The 22,337-nt window shown below is 44.6% G+C and overlaps 1 protein-coding gene across 4 annotated transcripts in view; it reads right to left on the bottom strand.

The window, feature by feature from the left end:
* The window catches only part of ATP2C1 (ATPase secretory pathway Ca2+ transporting 1), a 220,563-nt gene that overhangs the window by 67,786 nt on the left and 130,440 nt on the right, over positions 1–22,337 (bottom strand). For all 4 annotated transcript variants that reach the window (XM_070726349.1, XM_070726352.1, XM_070726351.1 and 1 more), the window contains 3 exons: positions 20,232–20,327; positions 20,066–20,155; positions 11,164–11,268 (listed from right to left, as the gene is read on the bottom strand). In XM_070726349.1, the coding sequence (XP_070582450.1) occupies positions 11,164–11,268; positions 20,066–20,155; positions 20,232–20,327 (291 nt within the window). The remainder of the gene's footprint in view (positions 1–11,163; positions 11,269–20,065; positions 20,156–20,231; positions 20,328–22,337) is intronic.

Here is a 22,337-nt window from a genome sequence, read left to right as displayed (position 1 = left end):
CGGGGGGGAGGGCTAAAAAAAGTTTGGACAAAAAAAATCTCTCCCTCCCTCCCTCTTTCTCTCCCTTCCTTCCCTTCTTTCTCTCTCTCCATCCCTCTTTCTTTCTCTCTTCCTTTTTTGCTCTCTTTCTCTCTCCCTCCTTCCCTCCCTCTATGTCTTTCTCTCTCCCTCCTTCCCCCCCCTCTCTCTGTCTCTTGCTATCTCTTTCTTTCTCTGTGTCTCTCTTGCTATCTCTCTCTCTCTTGCTATCTCTTTCTTTTTCTCTCTCTCTCTTGCTATCTCTTTCTTTCTCTTTCTCTCTTGCTATTTCTTTCTTTCTCTGTCTCTTTTTTGCTTTCTCTCTCTTTCTCTCTCCCCCCTCTCTCCCTCTCTCTTTCTCTCTCTCTCTTGCTATCTCTTTCTCTTTCTTTCTCTCTCTCTCTCTTGCTATCATTTTCTTTCTCTCTTTCTCTCTCTCTTTTGCTTTCTCTTTTGCTCTCTCCCCTCTCTCTCTCTTGCTATCTTTCTCTTTCTCTCTCTTGCTATCTCTTTCTCTCTCTTTTTTTGCTTTCTCTCTCTTTCTCTCTCTTTCTCTCTCTTCCCTCTCTCTTTCTCTCTCTCCCTCTCTTGCTATCTTTCTCTCTCTCGCTATCTCTGTCTTTTTTTGCTTTCTCTCTTTCTCTCTCTCCCCCCTCTCTCTCTCCCTCTCTTGCTATCTCTCTCTTTCTTTCTCTCTCTTTTGTGTACACCACGTTGCAGCACGGCATTGGGCAGTAGCCATGGGGCAGCGGCAGGGTGGTCAGCTGTGAGGCGGAGCTCCGGAACAGAGGCACCGATGGCAGCAGCTGGACATGTTGCTAGACGCCATACATGCTGGCGTTGCACTGGGCATAGGCGTGGGACTGGAACCTCCGTCCCGGCCCAGCCAGCAGGCAAGTGCCAGCCACGCAATACCAGCATGTACAGAGTACAGCAACATGTCCAGCCGCCGCCGTCGGTGCCTCCATTCCAGAGCTCCGCCTCACAGCTGACCACCCTGCCGCCACCCCACGGCTACTGCCTGCCCGGTGCCGTTGCTGCTGCCGCCGCCCTCCTGCTGCTGCCACCCTCCCACCGGGCACCAAAGCTCACCTGCTGCCACTGCCAGGGAAGCTCCAGCCGGGCGGGGCGCTGCAGCTGCTGGAAAACCTGGAAGGTGCAAAGAAGGAAGCTCAGCTTCCGGTCTCACAACTTTTTGCTCTTCGCACTCTCAGCAAAAAGTTGCGAGACCAGAAGCTGAGCTTCCTTCTTTGCGGCACACCTGACAATGTCTCGCGGCACACTGGTTGGGAAACACTGGCTTAGGGAGATTTCAAAGACCAATTTGGCTGCATCTGCTTCACAGAAAGGGAGATATTGTCTTCATCCAATATTAAAGAGAGAAGAAGACTTGGGTGAGCATACCAGCCCAGACAGCCAGACAGGGCACAGGGGCGGCGGCGGGGCAGTTGCTCTCTGCTACACTTCAACTTTTAAAGTGATTTAATTTGATTTTGTTTTATTTAATTTGATTTTGTGTGCAAAGACATTGAAGGGACAAGAAAAATAGTTTTGTGGCCAGGTGGGGGGGAGGGAGTAGCTCTCTGCAACACTTCAACTTTTAAAGTTTTAAAATTTGATTTCATTTTATTTAATTTGACTGCCACTCAGTAACCCAAAAAGAAAAGATTGCTGACCAAGCCTGTGTCACGCTGTGATTTTGACAGCCCCCAAAGACATTGAGAAACATCCAGTAGTTAGATAGTTAACTCTGTTTATTAATGTAGCTCCTCCTTTGTGATGTAACCTGTTTGCTCACATCCTCCTTCTTGGAGAAGAAGGCGGTCTCCAGCTTAGAGAACCTCCATTACGCTTCACCTTCATTTACAATGTAGATGTGCCATTTTATGTCTCTTCAGACAAACTTTATTTTCTACTTTTCTAATAAAAGAAATTGTTCATTCGAACATGCTCTGTCTGTACTTTAATAACCATCACCTCCGGAAGGTCCTGGCTCAGTCCCGCGGGCTGAGCACCTTGCTTAAGGTAACGGTCCCTTCTAGAAATCCAACATGGTAGCAGATGATGGTTAATATTAAAGAAACAGACGTTGCTTACATTCCGTAAGCATCACTAGCTCTCTCCTCCAAATGCCAACTAAAAGGAAGAAAAATCCGCTCACGCAATCATATATCGATTCCCTCTCAAGCCAGCAGCTTGCTGAACTAAAAGAGACTATTCGTATAGTATTACGAGACTATTACGGATAGTAAACGGAAACCGATAATGTCTTTACAAGCTGAGATGGAAACCTTTGAAGCTGACGATAATCAACAAACCGTAAGTCACTCTTTTCTAATTGACCCGGTTGGATTTCGGGAGGAAGAAAGTAAATCTGCCCAAGGGGACCCCTCAGGCAGTTGTTCAAATCAACCTAGTGATGACGAAGTGGAGGAAGAAACTTTAACACTTTTCCAATCCCAAACTCTCCTCTCATCAGATTTGCCTGTAAAGGCGACAGCCAAAACTAAGCATTCTGATGATTTGGTCTCTCTCACTTCTGCTAGAATAAAGGGGACCACCTCTAATTTAAAACAAATTGAGGAAATAATGGAGAAACATGAGAAAGAAATTCACCAGTTAGAGTCATTCTGCCTTCACTTTGATAATTTACCTACTATGAAAAATAATGTGCAGCAAGAAATATATTTCAGTTACTTAGAAAAAGCCAATGAGGCCAGAACTGAATTAAGATCTTTGAAGAAACTCCAACTTAAATTGATTACAGAAAAAATGGAGTCAGTATCCTTGGAAGATGCCACATCTCAGAAAGCAGATAGTGTAGGAATTTACTCCTCCTATCCTCCTGAAAGCAGTCATGCGCAGAAGGGTCACGCTTCAGTGGTCACTCACTTCTATCCTGCCGCTTTATCTAACATAGAGGCCCCTTCAAGGGAAAGAGGGGGAGGAAATTCCCCCACAGAAAAAAAGACGGAACTAGAGAAGTAGAGAAGAAGCTGGTAACTACAGGCCAGTTAGCTTGACATCAGTTGTAGTTAAAATGATGGAGCCTCTACTCAAAAAGAGGATAAATCAGCACCTAAAAAACAATAACTTATTAGACCCAAATCAGCATGGCTTTACTGAAGGCAAATCATGTCAGACTAATCTCATTGATTTCTTTGACTATGTCACAAAGGTGTTGGATGAAGGTGGTGCCGTGGATATTGCCTACCTGGACTTCAGCAAAGCCTTTGATACGGTTCCACATAAAGAGCTGATAGATAAATTAGTGAAGATTGGACTTAATCCCTGGATAGTTCAATGGATTTGCAGCTGGCTGAAGCGTAGACATCAGAGAGTTATTGTTAATGGCGAGTATTCTGAGCAGAGTCAGGTTACAAGCGGTGTGCCACCAGGATCTGTTCTGGGTCCTATTCTTTTTAATATATTTGTGAGTGACATAGGGGAAGGTTTGATAGGGAAGGTTTGCCTATTTGCCGATGACTCTAAAGTGTGCAATAGGGTTGATATTCCTGGAGGCGTCTGTAATATGGTAAATGATTTAGCTTTACTAGATAAATGGTCTAAGCAATGGAAACTGCAGTTTAATGTTTCCAAATGTAAAATAATGCACTTGGGGAAAAGGAATCCTCAATCTGAGTATTGTATTGGCAGTTCAGTGTTGGCAAATACTTCAAAAGAAAAGGATTTAGGGGTAGTGATTTCTGACAGTCTCAAAATGGGTGAACAGTGCAGTCAGGCGGTAGGGAAAGCAAGTAGGATGCTTGGCTGCATAGCTAGAGGTATAACAAGCAGGAAGAGGGAGATTATGATCCCACTATATAGAATGCTGGTGAGACCACATTTGGAATACTGTGTTCAGTTCTGGAGACCTCACCTACAAAAAGATATTGACAAAATTGAACGGGTCCAAAGACGGGCTACAAGAATGGTGGAAGGTCTTAAGCATAAAACATATCAGGAAAGACTTAATGAACTCAATCTGTATAGTCTGGAGGACAGAAGGAAAAGGGGGGACATGATCGAAACATTTAAATATATTAAAGGGTTAAATAAGGTCCAGGAGGGAAGTGTTTTTAATAGGAAAGTGAACACAAGAACAAGGGGACACAATCTGAAGTTAGTTGGGGGAAAGATCAAAAGCAACATGAGAAAATATTATTTTACTGAAAGAGTAGTAGATCCTTGGAACAAACTTCCAGCAGATGTGGTAGATAAATCCACAGTAACTGAATTTAAACATGCCTGGGATAAACATATATCCATCCTAAGATAAAATACAGAAAATAGTATAAGGGCAGACTAGATGGACCATGAGGTCTTTTTCTGCCGTCAGACTTCTATGTTTCTATGTTTCTATGTAACTTTTGCCTTTTGCAGCCGCGAGTAGTGGGGGGGCAGATTCCCCCACTGCAGCAAGTTACGCAGCAGTGGCTACTAGTGGATGGAATGCCGCAAAGGCACAAGCTATTCCTGAAACCAATGTGTATAGTATGAAGCCTAATGTTTTTAGAGCTTTTCTCGCCGCACAGATGCAAAGGGAAATCCCTCAAGTTCCAGGCACTTCTGTTTCACCACAGAGACCACCAGTCCTTACTCCACAGATGCCAACGCAGCTTCCCCAGATGGTTCAGCCACCAGGTTTGCCAGCAGGGGTTGGAGCTCAACTCCAGCCGCTGCAAGCAGTTCAGATGACTGCGTCTACAAGGCAAACCATAACTTTTCCTGCTTTGAAAGGTGAGTTCGCGTTGATGCCAAATGGACTGAATTTTAAAGTATGGCTCTGCAGGATAGGACTGATCTTCATACTCATGTCTATAGACTCTGATGCACTGTTCAAGCCAAGTACTCCTGAATGGAATAAGGCTGTTGACAGATTTAGCAGATATCCACTGCCTTTCAGAACTACTCAGAGACTCTGTAACATGCTAACAGAAGAAGAAGAATTGCTGCACATTGGCCTCAGACCTATGTCAGCAGCATTTAAACCTAACTTGGCAAAGAGCGGTCAACAGAAAACTAGTACTCCAAAGTACCCACACCAGAAGCAACCTAAGAAGGATGACACTCACAAGTCAGCTGATTTGCATAGTGTCCACTCTGGCACAAATGACCCTCCACCTTATCCAACTCAACCAAAGGGCGCACAGAAGAAAGGATCCCGAGGAAAGAGTTCTGGGACTGCAAAGACAACTCCCAAAGACTCCAAAGATGAGAAAGCTACTTACGTTAGTACCATCCTCCTCAACACTGTTCCTGAGAAGAGTCCACTCTACGATATACGTGAGTTATGGACCCTAGACAGCGGAGCAGCAGTGCACATCGCGTACCGGAAGGAATTCTTCACTGAGCTACACCAGACAGATGTCAAGGAACTGATTGGATTTGGGGATCTACACTCCAAGGTGGAAGGAAAAGGAAAAGTCTTCGTCAAAGAACTGGACTCCCTTGTCTCAAATGTTTTCCATGTTCCAACTGCCAAGAACAACATCCTTAGTGGATATTGCCTGAGAGAAGAATTAAAAGTTGTAATAAACTTTGAACTCACAGACACTAACATCATTAAGGATGGCAAACTTCTTGCTACTGCCATTCCCATTAAAGGTTTTTTTTATTTAAAACCTAAACCTCCAATGAAAGGTGATGTTAACCCGAGAAGAGTATCCTGCTTTTGACAACAAAACACTGTACCGGTCAGTGATTGGATCGCTATTGTACACCAGCAGTTGGACAAGACCTGACATTTCGCTGAGTGTGAATCTACTGTCCAGATACGTTGGCAATGCAACCACGTTTCACTGGTCTTGCATAAAAAGACTGCTGAGATACATGAAGCTCACAAAGGACAAGAAATTGTACCTCGAGCCGAATCATTATTTGGGAAAGTCCAAAGAAACCAATTGTTATTATGGAGGATAACATTTCAGTCACATACATTGCTGTAGCTGAATTTGTTGGAGCTCGTTCACAGCACATTGATATCCGGTATCAAAATACCAGAGAGAAGGTGAAAGAAGGATTCGTAAAACTTCAGTATGTGGCTACTACTGAGCAGATCGCTGACTTGCTGAATAAGCCGTTGCCAGCTGATCAACATGAATACCTCACCAACAAGATGTGCCTTAAGTGAACTGATGCCTTGAGGTCCTGATGTCCCTTATGTCCCTGATGACTGACAAAGAAGGGGTGTCACGCTGTGATTTTGACAGCCCCCAAAGACATTGAGAAACATCCAGTAGTTAGATAGTTAACTCTGTTTATTAATGTAGCTCCTCCTTTGTGATGTAACCTGTTTGTTCACATCCTCCTTCTTGGAGAAGAAGGCGGTCTCTAGCTTAGAGAACCTCCATTACGCTTCATCTTCATTTACAATGTAGATGTGCCATTTTATGTCTCTTCAGACAAACTTTATTTTCTACTTTTCTAATAAAAGAAATTGTTCATTCGAACATGCTCTGTCTGTACTTTAATAACCATCACCTCCGGAAGGTCCTGGCTCAATCCCGCGGGCTGAGCACCTTGCTTAAGGTAACGGTCCCTTCTAGAAATCCAACAGCCTGCTGTTCCTGTATAACAGAGTTCTAGTGTGCCCTAGGGCCTTCCTTCTCTTGGGTGCCAAGCATGCCAACTCAAGAACCCAGAAAAACAAAAGGTTGCTGACCAAGCCTGCAGTTGCTGTCCAAAAGAATTCCAGTGTGGCCTGGAGTCTACTTTGTCCTGGTGGGAAAGCCTCCCTGACAGGATCCAAGCAATTAACTGTAACCTGAGTGAAGAAGACTAAAGTTCCTGTCCAAAAGGGTTCCAGTGTGGCCAGCTATCTACGGAGAGGGGCGGCATACAAATCTAATAAATAATAAAAATAATGATACAGTTCCTGTCCAAAAGAGTTCCAATGTGGCCTGGTGTCTTCTTTGTCCTGGAAGCAATGCCTGCCTTCCAGGACTCAAGCAATTAACTGTATCCTGAGTGAGGAAGACTACAGTTTCTGTCCAAAAGAGTTCCAGTGTGGCCAGCTGTCTTCTTTGTCCTGGTGGGAAAGCCTCCCTGCTAGGACCCAAGCAATTAACTGTATCCTGAGTGAGGAAGACTACAGTTCCTGTCCAAAAGTGTTCCAGTGTGGCCTGGTGTCTTCTTTGTCCTGGAAGCAACGCCTGCCTTCCAGGACCCAAGCAATTAACTGTATCCTGAGTGAGGAAGACTACAGTACCTGTCCAAAAGAGTTCCAGTGTGGCCTGGTGTCTTCTTTGTCCTGGAAGCAACGCCTGCCTTCCAGGACCCAAGCAATTAACTGTATCCTGAGTGAAGAAGACTACAGTTCCTGTCCAAAAGTGTTCCAATGTGGCCAGCTGTCTACTTTGTCCTGGAAGCAACATCTGCCTTCCAGGACCCAAGCAATTATCCTGAGTGTGGAAGACTACAGTTCCTGTCCAAAAGGGTTCCAGTGTGGCTGGTGTCTTTTTTGTCCTGGAAGCAATGCCTGACTTCCAGGACCCAAGCAATTAACAGTATCCTGAGTGAGGAAGACTGCAGTTCCTGTCCAAAAGAGTTCCAGTGTGGCCTGGTGTCTTCTTTGTCCTGGAAGCAACGCCTGCCTTCCAGGACCCAAGCAATTAACTGTATCCTGAGTGAAGAAGACTACAGTTCCTGTCCAAAAGTGTTCCATTGTGGCCAGCTGTCTACTTTGTCCTGGAAGCAATGCTTGCCTTCCAGGACCCAAGCAATTAACTGTATCCTGAGTGAGGAAGACTACAGTTCCTGTACAAAAGAGTTCCAGTGTGGCCAGCTATCTACTTTGTCCTGGTGGGAAAGCCTCCCTGCCAGGACCCAAGCAATTAACTGTATCCTGAGTGAGGAAGACTACAGTTCCTGTCCAAAAGTGTTCCAGTGTGGCCAGCTGTCTTCTTTGTCCTGGAAGCAACGCCTGCCTTCCAGGAGCCAAGCAATTAACTGTATCCTGAGTGAGGAAGACTGCAGTTCCTGTCCAAAAGAGTTCCAGTGTTGCCTGGTGTCTTCTTTGTCCTGGAAGCAACGCCTACCTTCCAGGACCCAAGCAATTAACTGTATCCTGAGTGAGGAAGACTAAAGTTCCTGTCCAAAAGAGTTCCAGTCTGGCCTGGTGTCTTCTTTGTCCTGGAAGCAACGCCTACCTTCCAGGACCCAAGCAATTAACTGTATCCGGAATGAGGAAGACTACAGTTCCTGTCCAAAAGAGTTCCCGTGTGGCCTGGTGTCTTCTTTGTAGTGGAAGCAACGCCTGCCTTCCAGGACCCAAGTGATTAACTGTATCCTATGTGAGGAAGACTACAGTTCCTTTCCAATAGAGTTCCAATGTGGCGAGCTGTCTACTTTGTCCTGGAAGCAACGCCTGCCTTCCAGGACCCAAGAAAAAACAGTTTTCTGAGGAAGAGGGCACTTCTTCTCTACACCAGTGTGGCCTAGTGTCCTTCTTGTCCTGGGGGATCTATCAGATCTATCTGTATTAACCAAAACAATTTCCCTTTTTATCTTTTTCTCTAAATATAACAGCAAGTTCAGATACTCAGTGAAACCATTAACACAATACCAAATAATATGTATTAAAGTATCATTGTATTTTAAAAAATATGTATTGAGCAGCTCCTGTCTACACTTCCAGTGAAAGGGGAACCTTACTTGCATAGTTCTGGTTCGTGCAGAATTCTGTTACTGTAGAAGAGATACATCAGTAACTTTCTTTCTGTGCATTTCCTTTTCCTCTCTATTAATTAATTAATTAATTTATTTATTTATTATTTGGACTTGTATGCCGCCCCTCTTCAAGGACTTGGGGTGGCTCACAGCAATCTAAATTAAAGCCACATAGAGCTCTCTTGCAAATATAATTTGGGGTCCACCACAGGGCCACTTTCTGTCAATTTCTTCCTCTGCATTTCCTTTTTTTATCAAATATAAAGCCTCTAGTGCTCTCTCTAAATTTAATTTAGGATCAACCGCAAGGCCACTTTCTTTCTCTGCCTTTCCTTTTTCTATCTAATGTAAAGCATTGAGTGCTCTCTCTAAATTTAACTTGGGGTCAAACACAGGGCAGCTATTCTGGGGGTAGAAGTCCTTTCAAGTAATTAAAAGGGGCAGGTCAGTCGTGCATTGCTGCTACTGAGTCTGACCTCTGGGTCAACGATAGACTTGTCGTATGTTCACATTGCTTTGGAAAAGTTATTGTAGAAGGGATACACCAGGACTTTCCATTAATTTTAAGGAGGCTGGTCAGTCTTCCACTGCCACTACTGACCTCTGGCACTTGTACTTTTGGGTCCATCACATCAGGGCCACTTTCTTTCTCTGCATTTCTATGTAAAAAAAAGCCAGTAGAGCTCTCTGTCAATTTATTTTTGAGTAAAACAAGGGCCAATTCCTATCTCTGCATCGCCTTCTTCTATCTAATCTAAAGCCTCCAGTGCTCTCTGTAATTTTGGGTCAACACGGGGCCACTTCCTTTATCTGTGATTTTAATGTTTTTCTGCCTAATACAAAGGCTCTACTGCTGCCTGGGCATTTAATTTTTACAGGGCATTTATTTTTCTAATTCTAGGTCCACCTGAATGCCGCACCTTCTTCTGTTCCTTGGGCCAGTGTCACTGCAGGGCTTCAACCATGAAGAAAGCCGTGAAAAAGGGACATGGCCATGCTGGTGGTGGTGGTGGTGGTGATAGAGCTGGTGCTGCAGGGGCAGGGAGTGGGCGTGTAACATCTGCGCCTCATACCCCTTCCTCTGGCACAAGCAGGCGCCTGGGTTTGATGCAAGAAGAAGTTGGAGATAATATGGCATGCAGCGCTACCTTTTCCTTGGTATTGCCTTCTACATACTCCATCACATCTGCGTATTCAGTGCCCTCGTCATCACCCCCCTCCAAAGCAGCAAGGCCATCTCACCCAGAAGCAGCAGAGTCTTTAATGCTGTTCAATGACACTTGTAACTGGAACGCCAGTTTATTTTAAAGGGCATTTATTATGGAAGAGGGTTTAAAGCATACATGAAAACTGATGTGGAGGAGATTTTGAGAAAATTGAAACATTATGATCTAATTAATTTGATGTGATTAAGAATAGTAACAGCCTAAAATGTATATTGGCTAACAGTTTTTTAAATTTCTTATATAAGGAATTGGAATAATTATTTTTTGGTTCAGATGTCAAATGGTAAAGAGGTGGCATTGGTTAATCTATGTATACTGAAATTGCAAAAATGATGTATTGTAATGTAATTTAAAATTAATGGTATCTTTTTTTCTGTACACGTGATTGGAGAAGAAAAATAAAACATTTTTTACACACACACACACACACACACACACACACACACAAAAGAAACTGTATTATTCTGGCTGCTTGCATTTATCTTGCTAAAGATTCATATATTTTAAGTTTGTGTGAAAATAAATAAAAGAGAATATTATTTCAAGAACTGAGTTTTGGGAGTCTTGGATAAATACTGAGCCATGCATAGAACAGAAACATGTTACAATGATACCCACTGTGATCGGGGCCCTTGGTACCATATCTAAGAATGTTATAAAATACATCAAGAAATTGCAGCTTTCTACAGTAACACCAATGGAACTGCAAAAAGTTTCTCGGAACATCGTACATCTTAAGAAGGTACCTGGTTGATACCTAGGACATTGGCATCAACCCATATCAGCCAAGTCAATGGTATTTGTGATGCATTTTTGAATGTTCAGTTGACTGAGTTTTATGTTTAATGAACAAAGTATAATAACAACAATAACAACAACATATTGGGCCAAGTGATACATTGTTACAAGGCTGGAAATGGTGCTGCAATAGTAGAGATGGTAGTCTGTTACACATCATCTTCAGCTGGGTTTACCTGCTCTTTATTTTTCTCTAACAATTATAATTATAATCTTACGTTCACTCTAAAATGAAGTATAACAATTTCAATTGTATGATTGCCTTTAAATTGTAAATTGCCAAGAGTTGCCTCAGTGAGATGGATGACATAGAAGTTTAATAACAAAATAAATAAATAAAATTTAGATATTTTTCTTTTAAATACAGTGAGGCAGAATTTAATCACTGCATGATTACAAACAATATGTAGGAAAATATTAGATTCCATTAAAAGTTTAGTAATGGCCATACCTGTTGGGTTCTATGTACACACTTAACTGCCATCCATTTTTGCTCAGAACTGAAAGGATATTCTGCTTTTCTTATGTAATCTTGCTGGATTCCATCTAAACCCATCTATGAAAACAAAAGACATTGTAGTTCTTCAACCTACATCTTTCAGGCAATATATATACTACTAATTTTACATATATTATCATTTTACTACTTCATTTATTTATTTCAACTGTATTCACAAGATTCTTTACTTTTAATTTTCCTTTAACATTTTTTATTAAGGGTTATATATAGTATATATAACTATGCACTATAGTTATGTAGTCCACTTTCAATTTCTCTATTTTACTAAAGTTATTTCAATTTATTTATTTGTTTGTTTGTTTGTTTGTTTGTTTGTTTCTTTGATTGATTGATTGATTGATTGACTGACTGATTGATAGATTTTTATGCCACCCTTCTCTTTAGACTTAGGGCGGCTTACAACATGTTAGCAATAGCACTTTTTAACAGAGCCAGCATATTGTCCCCACAATCCGGGTCCTCATTTTACCCACCTTGGAAGGATGGAAGGCTGAGTCAATCTTGAGCCGGTGGTGAGATTTGAACCGCTTACCTACAGATCTACAGTCAGCTTCAGTGGCCTGCAGTACAGCACTCTACCTGCTGCGCCACCCTGGCTCCTTCATTAGTTAAATTATTTTGCTAACATTTGTTAGCAAATGTTAAAACTATAATGAGTTATTTTTGCAAAATCTTTAGATGTTCTATCACAATTTTATAGAATCCAGACATGATTTTGAAGCATACTTTACCACAACCAAGAACCACTGTTTAATTATTTATGCAGATAAGCTATTCTGTTATGTTTTGACTTTAAAAGTCAAGGGTTAAAATTATTATAGATTAATTATAAAAATGAAAAACAGAATATATCTGAAGTTTTACCTTTGCATAAAAAGAGTTATGGTGATATTTTTAATTAAAGACACAATTTTATAAATACCTTTTATAAGATGCTATTTTAAGGTAATAAAAAGCCACTGAAAATGTTCCAGATTAAAAATCCTTATTGTTACAGAACAAAAATGTATCTACACATTGTTGGCTTCTTTAGTTGAACATATTGTTACCTACATTTAATTAATTGTTTCCACTTGGTTCTTGTATTTAATTAATAGTATTATTTCCTATGTTAACACCTATAACCAAATCATAAAAAGATAATTTTCCTTTTTTTAAAAAAATGCTAGTGCCTAAACTATAGAATAATTAACATTGAAGTTTCTATTAATTTTAGAACTATTTCAACTTCAAGAGACGTCAAATCATCAACTATTCTTTATAACTCTAACTTACCATATTTTTCGATCTATAAGAAGCACTAAGATTTCAAAGAGGTAAACAAGAAAAAAAGTGTTTGCTCTACCCAGCCCATCTGCAAGCCCTGTTTTTCCAAAAAACAGGCCTATTTTTGGCAAAAACGGGACGCATGGGGCAGGGTTTCGGGAGGCCAAAAATGGCTCTATTTAGTGTGTAAGACACACCACCATTTCCAGCTTGCTTGATGAGGGGGAGTGTATGTTATATTCCGAAAGGTACAACAACTGATTAATTTCCAATTTAGAAAAATTGAAATTAAAACCCTCAAAATGGTTAGAATTTAAAATCTTAGCATTTTAATTCCAAAAAATGCAAAATATTTCTGGTTCACTATCAAAGAAAAATCAGAATAAAAGCACTTTTTAAGGTTCTTGTTTACCATTGGAAACCGCTAGTTCAGTTTTTAAATAAGATTTTATTCATTGGATTGGATTGTATATGTATAATATATGTTTATATAACATATATAATATGTGTTTATGAGCACACATTACTTGTTCTTGCATTACTTCAGTTTTCATAGTAAGCCTTAACTAATAATACAAATAGTCCTCAACTTACGACAGTTTGCTTAGTGACCATTCTAAGTTACAATAGCACTGGAAATAGTGGTATCTCCATGGTCACATGATCAAAATTTAGATGCCTGACAATTGATTCATAATTATGATGGTTGCAGTATCCCTGGGTCTTGATCCCCTTTGAGATCCTCTGACAAGCAAATAGGTAAGAAGCAGTGGCAAAATCATGTTGGTACTGCCCGGCTTGCACATGCCAGTAACAGTGCTGGCCTATGGTTCGATGAACCGGTAGTGGTAGCAGCATGAGGCTCCGCCCACCCACCTGGACATCATTACTTTCTGGTTAATCCTTTGTGCATGTGCAAAGCCTTCTGCACAAATGCAGAGGGTCAAAAATTGGACATGATTATAATACATGTGCATGCATGCATGGCATGTGCACTTCCAAATCTGTAGAGAAGATAAATAGATTTCATCCCTGGTAAGAAGATTCACTTTAGTCAATATGTGACTAAATTAACAACTGTTGTGACTGACATAAGCACTGTGGCAAGAAAGGTGGCAAAGTAGTGCAAAATTCACTTAACAACCATTTCATTTAGCAACAGAAGTGTTGGCCTCAATTATGAATGAAAAGACCCGTTGTACCTACCTGAACGGTCTTCTCGGTGCACTGGAAGGAGAGTCCAACATGGTATTTAACCAATCCTATTGGCAGAGACTGAGTAAAAAATTAACATAATAAATAGGCACCGCCCCAACAGTCTCCCATGAGCCTCAGTTTTAAAAACGAATAACCAATGAAAGAGGATAACCAAATTTATTGAACAATTCAACAACCCAAAAACAAACAACCCAACCTCCGGAGTCCCGAACCTTCAACTACCGGGTGGGTTTGGACTCTCCTTCCAGTGCACCGAGAAGACCGTTCAGGTAGGTACAACGGGTCTTCTCCACTGCACCTGGAAGGAGAGTCCAACATGGGATATACCAAAGCTCTCAAAGCCCATGGGAGGGAGAAGGTCTAATTAGGGACTTAGGAGAAACACAAACTCTCTGAAGGACTCGCCTACCAAAGGCCACTTCCGCAGAAGCAAAGGAGTCCACCTTATAATGCTTAATAAACGTGGTAGGTGCTGCCCAGGTTGCTGCTCTACAAATGTCTTCGATGGACGCCTGAGTCGCCCAAGCTGCTGACACAGCTGCACTCCTGGTTGAATGAGCTAGTATCCCGTCTGGAGGGGTATGCCCTCCCGCCCTGTAGGCTTCAGAGATACAGTCCTTAAGCCACCTACTAATAGACCTTGCCGATAGTCCAAGTCCCAATCTAGCCTCAGAAAATGAGATAAACAGATTTTCCGACTTCCTGAACGACTCTGTTCTCCTAATATAAATCTTCAGAGCCCTCCTGACATCGATCTTATGCCACAGCAACTCAGATGGATGAGTTCCATGAGTGCAGAAGTCAGGGAGGATCAACTCCTGCTTCCTATGGAAGACCGAATTTACCTTCGGTACAAATGAAGGATCCAACCTAAGCACTACTCTGTCCGGATAGAATTGGCAGAGGTCTGCTCTTACGGATAATGCTGACAGCTCTGACACCCTGCGGGCGGATGTAATAGCTACAAGAAAGGCCGTCTTCAAGGAAAGTAACCTGACTGGTATAGTCCTCAGCGGCTCAAAGGGAGGCTTAGTCAATGCTTGTAGGACCAGTGTAAGATCCCAGGATGGAAATCTCCTAACTGGAGGGGAATGTTTATTTGTGACTCCCTTAATAAAATCCCGAATCCAAGTATGCTGTGCTAACGTTCGAGACTCTGATGTCTGGATCATGGTAGATAGGGCAGCTACCTGCCTCTTCAAGGTATTAGGGGCCAGACCTTGCTCTACCCCTGCCTGTAAAAATCCCAGAACATCTAGTACAGAAGCTACCCCAGGATCGATAGAGTGTGTAGTGCAAAATTTACAAAAGGCTGTCCAAGTCGCCTGATAAATTCGTGAGGTCGATGGACGCCTAGCGGCCTGCATGGTAGCTATGACCTTCTCCGGCAAATTAAATTGTCTTAGTCTATGCCTTTCAAGTGCCAGCCTGTGAAGTGTAGCCATTTGGGATCCGGATGATGAAGGTTCCCCTGGCTGAGAGAGATGATCTGGTCCGGAATTCTCCACGGAGGCGACACTGAGAGAGCCACCAAGTCGGCGAACCATGGTCGTCGTGGCCAGTAAGGGGCTACCAAGATTACTTCCGCCCTCTCGTGGAGGATCTTCTCCACCACCCTCGGAACCAGATTTACAGGTGGGAAAGCATACAGCAGACCTGGGGGCCACGGAGCCCACAAGGCGTTCGTTCCCTCTGCCCTTGGATCTGGAAACCGTGTGTAGAATCTCTGGAGTTGAGCATTCTGGCTCCACCCTCGGGACCAGGTTCACAGGTGGGAAGGCATACAGAAGACCTGGGGGCCAAGGAGCCCACAAGGCGTTCGTCCCTTCTGCTCTTGGATCTGGAAACCTTGTGAAGAACCTCTCGAGTTGAGCGTTCTGACTGGTGGCAAACAGGTCTACCAGGGGTACTCCAAACCTCTGGGTCAACTGCCTGAAGAGTTCCGGGTCGAGCCTCCACTTGGACGGATCCAAAGTCGCCCTGCTGAGCCATTCCGCCTTGGTGTTGCTGATCCCGGCAATGTGTTCCGCAATGAGGGACGCTAGGTGAGTCTCGGCCCAATTGAAAAGCCGTGTAGTCTCTTCCATAAGGCGATGCGACCTCGTGCCCCCCTGGTGGTTCAGGTGGGCCCTGGTCGCCACATTGTCTGTTAATATGAGTATATGTCTGTTTTTCACTATGGGGGCAAAGGCTAAGAGGGCTAAAAATACGGCCCTCAGCTCCAGGAAATTTATATTGACCGGGGACAGGTCTTCCAATGTCCAGAGGCCCTGAGCCATGTGACGGCCCAAGTGAGCTCCCCATCCGTATAAGCTGGCGTCTGTGGTAAGTATGAGCCGATCTTGTGTCCGGAAGGGAGAACCTCCCTGGATCGCTCCGGTGGTCCACCTCTGTAGGGACTTTGCGAGTGCCCTGGGCAATTTGATTGATCTGTGGGAGTGGCTGATCCTGGCCCTCTGGGCCGGTAGCAGGAACCACTGCAGGCCTCTGATATGGTGCCTGGCCCAGGGTACGATCCCGATAGCGGACACCAGTGTCCCTAACACTTTTGACAACAGTGCTAACGGGACCCGACTGTGGCGAGACAGGTCGGTAACGAGGCGGCGGATATTCTCCTGTCTCTCGGGAGAAAGAGACGCAGTGCCTGATATGGTGTCTATAATGGCTCCTAAATGCTGAAGCCTGGTAGCTGGAACCATCTGGCTCTTTTCTAAGTTGATGGTGAAGCCATGAGCTTCTAGAGACCGTACCGTCCTGGACAAGTCCTCCCTGGCCTGACTGGGGGACCTGGACAAGATAATTATGTCGTCCAGGTAGGCCATCAGTCTGATGGAGTGCGACCGAAGATGAGCCGTCAATGCGTCCAGCAACTTGGTAAAGGTTCGCGGGGCCGAAGACAGGCCAAAGGGCATGGCCTTGTACTGGTAGTGGACGCCCTCTGAACAAAATCTGAGGAATTTCCGATGAGCCGGGTGAACCGGTACATGTAGATAGGCCTCTTTCAGGTCTATCGAGGTTAGTAGGTCTCGAGTCCTGATTGAGGGGAGTATGGTCTTTAAGGAGTGCATGTGGAATCTCCTGTACTTTATAAAGACATTGAGCTGTTTTAGGTTTAGTATCATTCGATATCCTCCTGATGCTTTGGGCACGAGGAAAATTCGGGAATAAAATCCCTTTCCCTCCTCCAGTGGAGGCACCTGCTCGATGGCTTGAATCTCTAGCAAATGAGCCACTTCTTTGTGGATTTGTCGTCGCTTCAGAGGGTCCCGGATTAGCGGGCAATGTACAAATCGGTAAGGGGGCTGACCTATGAATTCTAACCGTAGTCTGTCTGACACGGTGGTTCGTACCCACCTGTCCGAGGAAGTCATCTGCCAAGAGGGACTGAAGTGCTGCAATTTCCCTCCCAGCGGCAGACTCCCGGCCGAGTCATTTTGAACGACAAAAGCCTCTCTGATTATACCTCCGAAAGGGTCGTCTGGTCGACTGGTAGCCCCTCTGTCTGTCCTGGGAGGATCCACGGTCGCTCCGAAAGGATTGTTGTGTATATTGGTTCTGGCTGAAGGGTCGTTGTGTTTGCCCTGAACCAGTAGATGCCTCCCAGCGAGGATTCTGACGTCGCGTGTAAGGAGTAAACCTCCTATCCTGGCGCCTGTTGGATCTAGGCAGGACCTTCTTCTTGTCCTTGTCTTCAATTAAGACCTTATCCAGGATCTCCCCAAAGAGCATCGAACCTTGCAATGGGGCTGAAGCCAGGCGCCACTTCGACTTCAAGTCTGCTGGCCAATTACGTAGCCACAGAAGTCTACGAGAAGAGAGTGTGGTAGCCATGCCTCTGCTGGCAAACTTAGCCGCGTGGAGGGTCGCATCGACTGAAAATTCAGCTGCAGCCAATAACTTACTCAAGTCCTGGCGTAGTCTACCCTCCTCCGGTCCAATCCGTGACTGCATTTCTTGGAGCCACATTATTGAGGCTCTGTTGAAGAAGGAGGCCGCGGCCGCTGCTCTGAACCCCCAGCCGGCCATCTGGTGGGTTTTTCGCAATAGGGTTTCCGCCTTCCTGTCTTCAGGTTTCAGGCTCTCTCCCGTCTCGGAGGGCACCAGGGCACTGGAAACCAGTGTCACTACTGGTTGATCGATGGGAGGGAACTCCAAAAGTTTCTCCACCTCCTCATCAAACGTATAAAATTTTCTCTCCAGGTTTGACGGCCCTTGGGCCGCTGCGGGATATTGCCACGGTTTTTTGACTCCTTCAATGAAAATGTGTGAAGCCGGAATAGAGTCAGTCTCGGGTTGGGGCTCCCTAAGCAGAGAAGCTGAAGTCTTACCGGTGTCTTCCTCCGTTGTCTTGGTTCCCTGGAGGTTCATTACCTGCTTAGCCTTAAAAAGCAAGGTCCTAAACAGTGCTGGTTTGAAAAGACCTGCTACTGGCTGTTGCTCCGGTGGGTTCTCATCCTCCGAGAACTCGTACTCCTTGTCACTGTCCTCGCCAAAGGCCGGTTCTTCTGATAGGGACCCCAGCCCCGAGGGGGGCGGTGCTGGCCAAAGGTTCCTTGTCTGGGGTGGTGCAGCTCGGCGTGCATACTGGCTGGACCCTGCGGTCACCCCTTGGGAGTAGATCTCAGCCATTAACTCCTGCATATCCGGGGGCATGTGTTGCCAGGACCCCTGCTGTGACCGCAGTCCGGCTGCCGTGGGGGTGAAGGTGGCTGAAGGGGGTTGTGAGCCTCTTCTTGCCGGCCCTACTGACTCAGGTCGTGTCCAAGACGGAGATGGTGATGGTGCCACCTGAGGTATTGAGAAAAACTGTCCATCTGGCGACCAATCACCCTCCTGGAAGGCCCCTGTGGGCCCATAGGCTGATTGTGGGGTCATGGGGTCAGGAGTGGTTACCTGCCTCTGAGTCAGGGGCACCGCTGAAGGGGAAGGCTGCAAGGCTGCCTCTAACTTCTTCTCTAGTGCTTTTATGCGCTTTTCTGCCTCTTTAAGTGAGGCTGCTGAGGCTGGAGATTGAGAAGCCTTGGACTTCTCCTTAGCCTTCCCCTTTTCCTTTTCTTTAGGGCCCGCCGGTGACCCAGCTTTGCTTTCTCCGGCTTGTTTTTCCATTCTACTCACTATTATCAATCTGCCTTAATCACCGAGCTCGAAACTTCTCCTTATCACCTCGCCACTTCGAAAAAAATGGCGACCGGCCACCCCGTTGCTACTGCGCTTGCGCTCTGGAGCCCGAAGCTCTCTTGGCGCCTTCCAGCTGCCGGAAGCCCTTCCGGTCGGCGCTCTCCCAGCTCTCTTGGGGGCTACCCAAGATGGCGGCGCCCAGCGTTTTCGCGGGCTTTCCGCGCCCTTTCAACGCTCGCTGCCTGAAACTCGCCTTCTGCCACTTCCCCTGCGTCCTCGAACCTCCTGGGGACCTCCCGGCTCCTGCCTCTTCCGAGGCTCCGTGGCGCTCTCGGCGGCGGTGGCGGCGCCTGTAGAAGCGCTCTCGCCGCTTCACAGCTGATCGGGTTACCGCTCTTCCCAGCGGAGTCCCCTGGGGTGCCTTTTCGCCTCGGACCTCCCAGTGGGGGGGCGGACCCCCCACCTTCGGCCCGCAGCCCTCGTTTGACCGCGGGGGCCAGTGACTCCGGGCTGAGGTGCTCCTCTTGGGGGCAGATCCCGCGGAGGGAAACAGCCCCTAAGGAGATCGGTGGGGGTGTTGTCCTCGGAGGACAGAGACCCCTTCCTCCAACGCAGTTCCATCTGGAGAGGAGACAAAAACAACACATTAAACATGGTAAAAAACAACATTTTTACTCTAAGGAAACTCAGTATGACTCTACTCTGGGACTGAGTTTTTAAAACTGAGGCTCATGGGAGACTATTGGGGCGGTGCCTATTTATTATGTCATTTTTTTACTCAGTCTCTACCAATAGGATTGGTTAAATACCATGTTGGACTCTCCTTCCAGGTGCAGTGGAGAATCAAGGACTACCTGTATTACAATACTTTTGTTAACCTAATATTATATGTTCCAAACAACAACAATAATAATACAATCGTATCTTATCCTGTATGGGTTTTTTAATATGTGTTTTATATTTATATATCAATTAGTATCTAATTTATATATAAATTAGTACTGCAAAATTCACTTAACAAACATTTCATTTAGCAACAGAAGTGTTGGCCTCAATTATGAATGTAAATCAAGGACTACCTGTATTACAATACTTTTGTTAGCCTAATATTATATGTTCCAAACAACAACAATAATAATACAATCATATCTTATCCTGTATGGGTTTTTTAATATGTGTTTTATATTTATATATCAATTAGTATCACCCATTGGTTCACTGCACTTCCTACCTTCATAGCAAGAGCAATTAAGGCTCCTTCAGTTGGTTTTCCCATTAAAGTGTTGTTTCTAATTATAGCATCATTGCAAACACATCCAGCCTACAAAGAAAACAAATGTTACTATGATAAACTGTTACTATTTCAGAAGAATGTTATTTTTCTATGCAAGACTTACCTCAACAATTTTGCTGATAGATGGTTTGCTAAATCCATTAACAACATCACCTTCAACAATGACTTCCCCAAATCTATTATAGCCCACTCCAGTAACCTGTAACAAAATAATCAACACAATTATTAAACCGTACATTCTTAAAAATAATGTAAAAGCAGTAATGATTTATGAAACATAAATTCTTGGTTCTCCCTTATTTATTTAATACATGGCATATCCTGACCATGGGCTCAGACTGCTGCTACTTAATGCCAGGTCGGTTATAAATAAAGCTCCCCTCATCCATGACTTATTCCTGGAGGAGAAGGCTGACTTGGCATGTGTGGCTGGGCCCAGAGGGAGGGGGTTCCTCTCTTGGAAATGTGCCCAGCCATGTCTCAAGTGTGGTATCAGCCACGACCCCAGGTAAGGGGGGAGGAGTGGCTATTACAGCCAAGAATACCACTAGCCTACACAGGCTTGCTGCTCCTGAAATATCTAGTTGCGAGTCCCTATTTGTGAAGTTGGACCCAGGGGTAAAGATGGCCTTGTTACTCACATACCTGCCTCCCAGCTGCGTGTCAACAGCCCTGCCTGCTCTACTTGAGGAGATAGCCGGGCTGGTGGTGGAATTCCTCAGACTTATTGTCTTGAGGGATTTTAATCTGCCGTTGCTCAGCAAATCCTCTTGGTTGGCGCGAGAGTTCATGGCCACCATGGCAATCATGGAGTTCAGGGCCAAACTCACGAAGAGGGACATGGTCCCAATATGGTATTCCTCTCAGAGCAGTTGAGCAATGTTCTGAAATTAAGGGGCTTTGATATCTTGCCTTTGTCATGGTCAGATCATTTTCTGCTATGGCTGGATTTTAAGGCTCCAATCCTCCCCCACAGAGAGGTGGAACCTATTAGGAGGTTCCGCCCCAGGCTCCTGATGGAGCCAGAGGGCTTTCAGAGGGCGCTGGGGTTTTTTCGGATTCGCTCATACACAATTCGGTAGAGTCTCTTGCTCAACCTGGTGTTCTCAACCTGGGGGCTGGGACCCCTTCAGGGGTTGAACGACCATTTCACAGGGGTCGCCTAAGACCATGGAAAAAGACAAATTTCCCATGGTGTTAAGAACTAAAGCTTCTATTCTGGCACCTTAGAACCTATTTTTACAATCCGAACAATCAGGCATTTACAGTGGGGGTGTCCCTCCTGCAATCAGTTTATTTGGAGAATTGGGGCTAGACTTGTGGTTGGGGGTCACCACAACATGAGGAACTGTATTAAGGGGTTGCGGCATTAGGAAGGTTGAGAACCACTGCTCTAGACCAAATTGTGCCTTTGCAACCTCTCTGGGGCAGCATACAAGCCTAATAAATTATTAATTAATAAATTATTATTAGTAGTAGTAGTATTATTAGTATTATTAGTATTATTAGTATTATTATTATGTCAATACAACACAGCAAAAGAGATCACTCTGCTGGATTTCGTATTTCATCACGTCAGGCGCTTCCCAAGCACCTAGGACTGCATGATGTAGCGGCGAATTATGTTGCCGATCCCAGTAAAGTGGCCTTTTGCAATTGACAGATGGAGATTTTGCCAATTCCGAAATAATAATAATAATAATAATAATAATAATAATAATAATAATTATTATTATTATTATTATTATTATTATTAAAGTGCTAGAGGAGAAGTAAAGCAGAGTCTGACCGAACACTTCTAAAAGCTCATATGGAGATTTACAAAGTCACGCTCCAGGTGACAAGCTGCATATATAATGTCGCCCTGATTGTGTCTACGGAATCCTGCCCAGACGCCCTGTTTAGAGTGACTCGCTCCCTCCTTAACCAGGGGGGTGTTGATGAACCTTTGCAGGGTAGCACTGAGGAATTTAATAAGTTTTTCGCAGACAAAATCGCTCAGATCCGGACAGAACTTGACTCCAATTGAAATGCAGTGTCAGCTGACAACGAGTCAGTCGAGAGGACAGGGGCCCATCCTAGTCCACCTGTATGGGATGAGTATGACCTGAAAACACCTGATAAAGTGGATAAGGCCACTGGAGCTGTGAGTTCCGCCACCTGTTTACTGGACCCATGTCCATCCTGGCTGGTTTCGGCCAGCAAGGAA

This window comes from Erythrolamprus reginae, chromosome Z (genome assembly GCF_031021105.1).
Source record: "Erythrolamprus reginae isolate rEryReg1 chromosome Z, rEryReg1.hap1, whole genome shotgun sequence".
NCBI classification, from domain to species: domain Eukaryota; kingdom Metazoa; phylum Chordata; class Lepidosauria; order Squamata; family Dipsadidae; genus Erythrolamprus; species Erythrolamprus reginae.
This window is presented reverse-complemented; position numbering and strand designations above follow the sequence as displayed.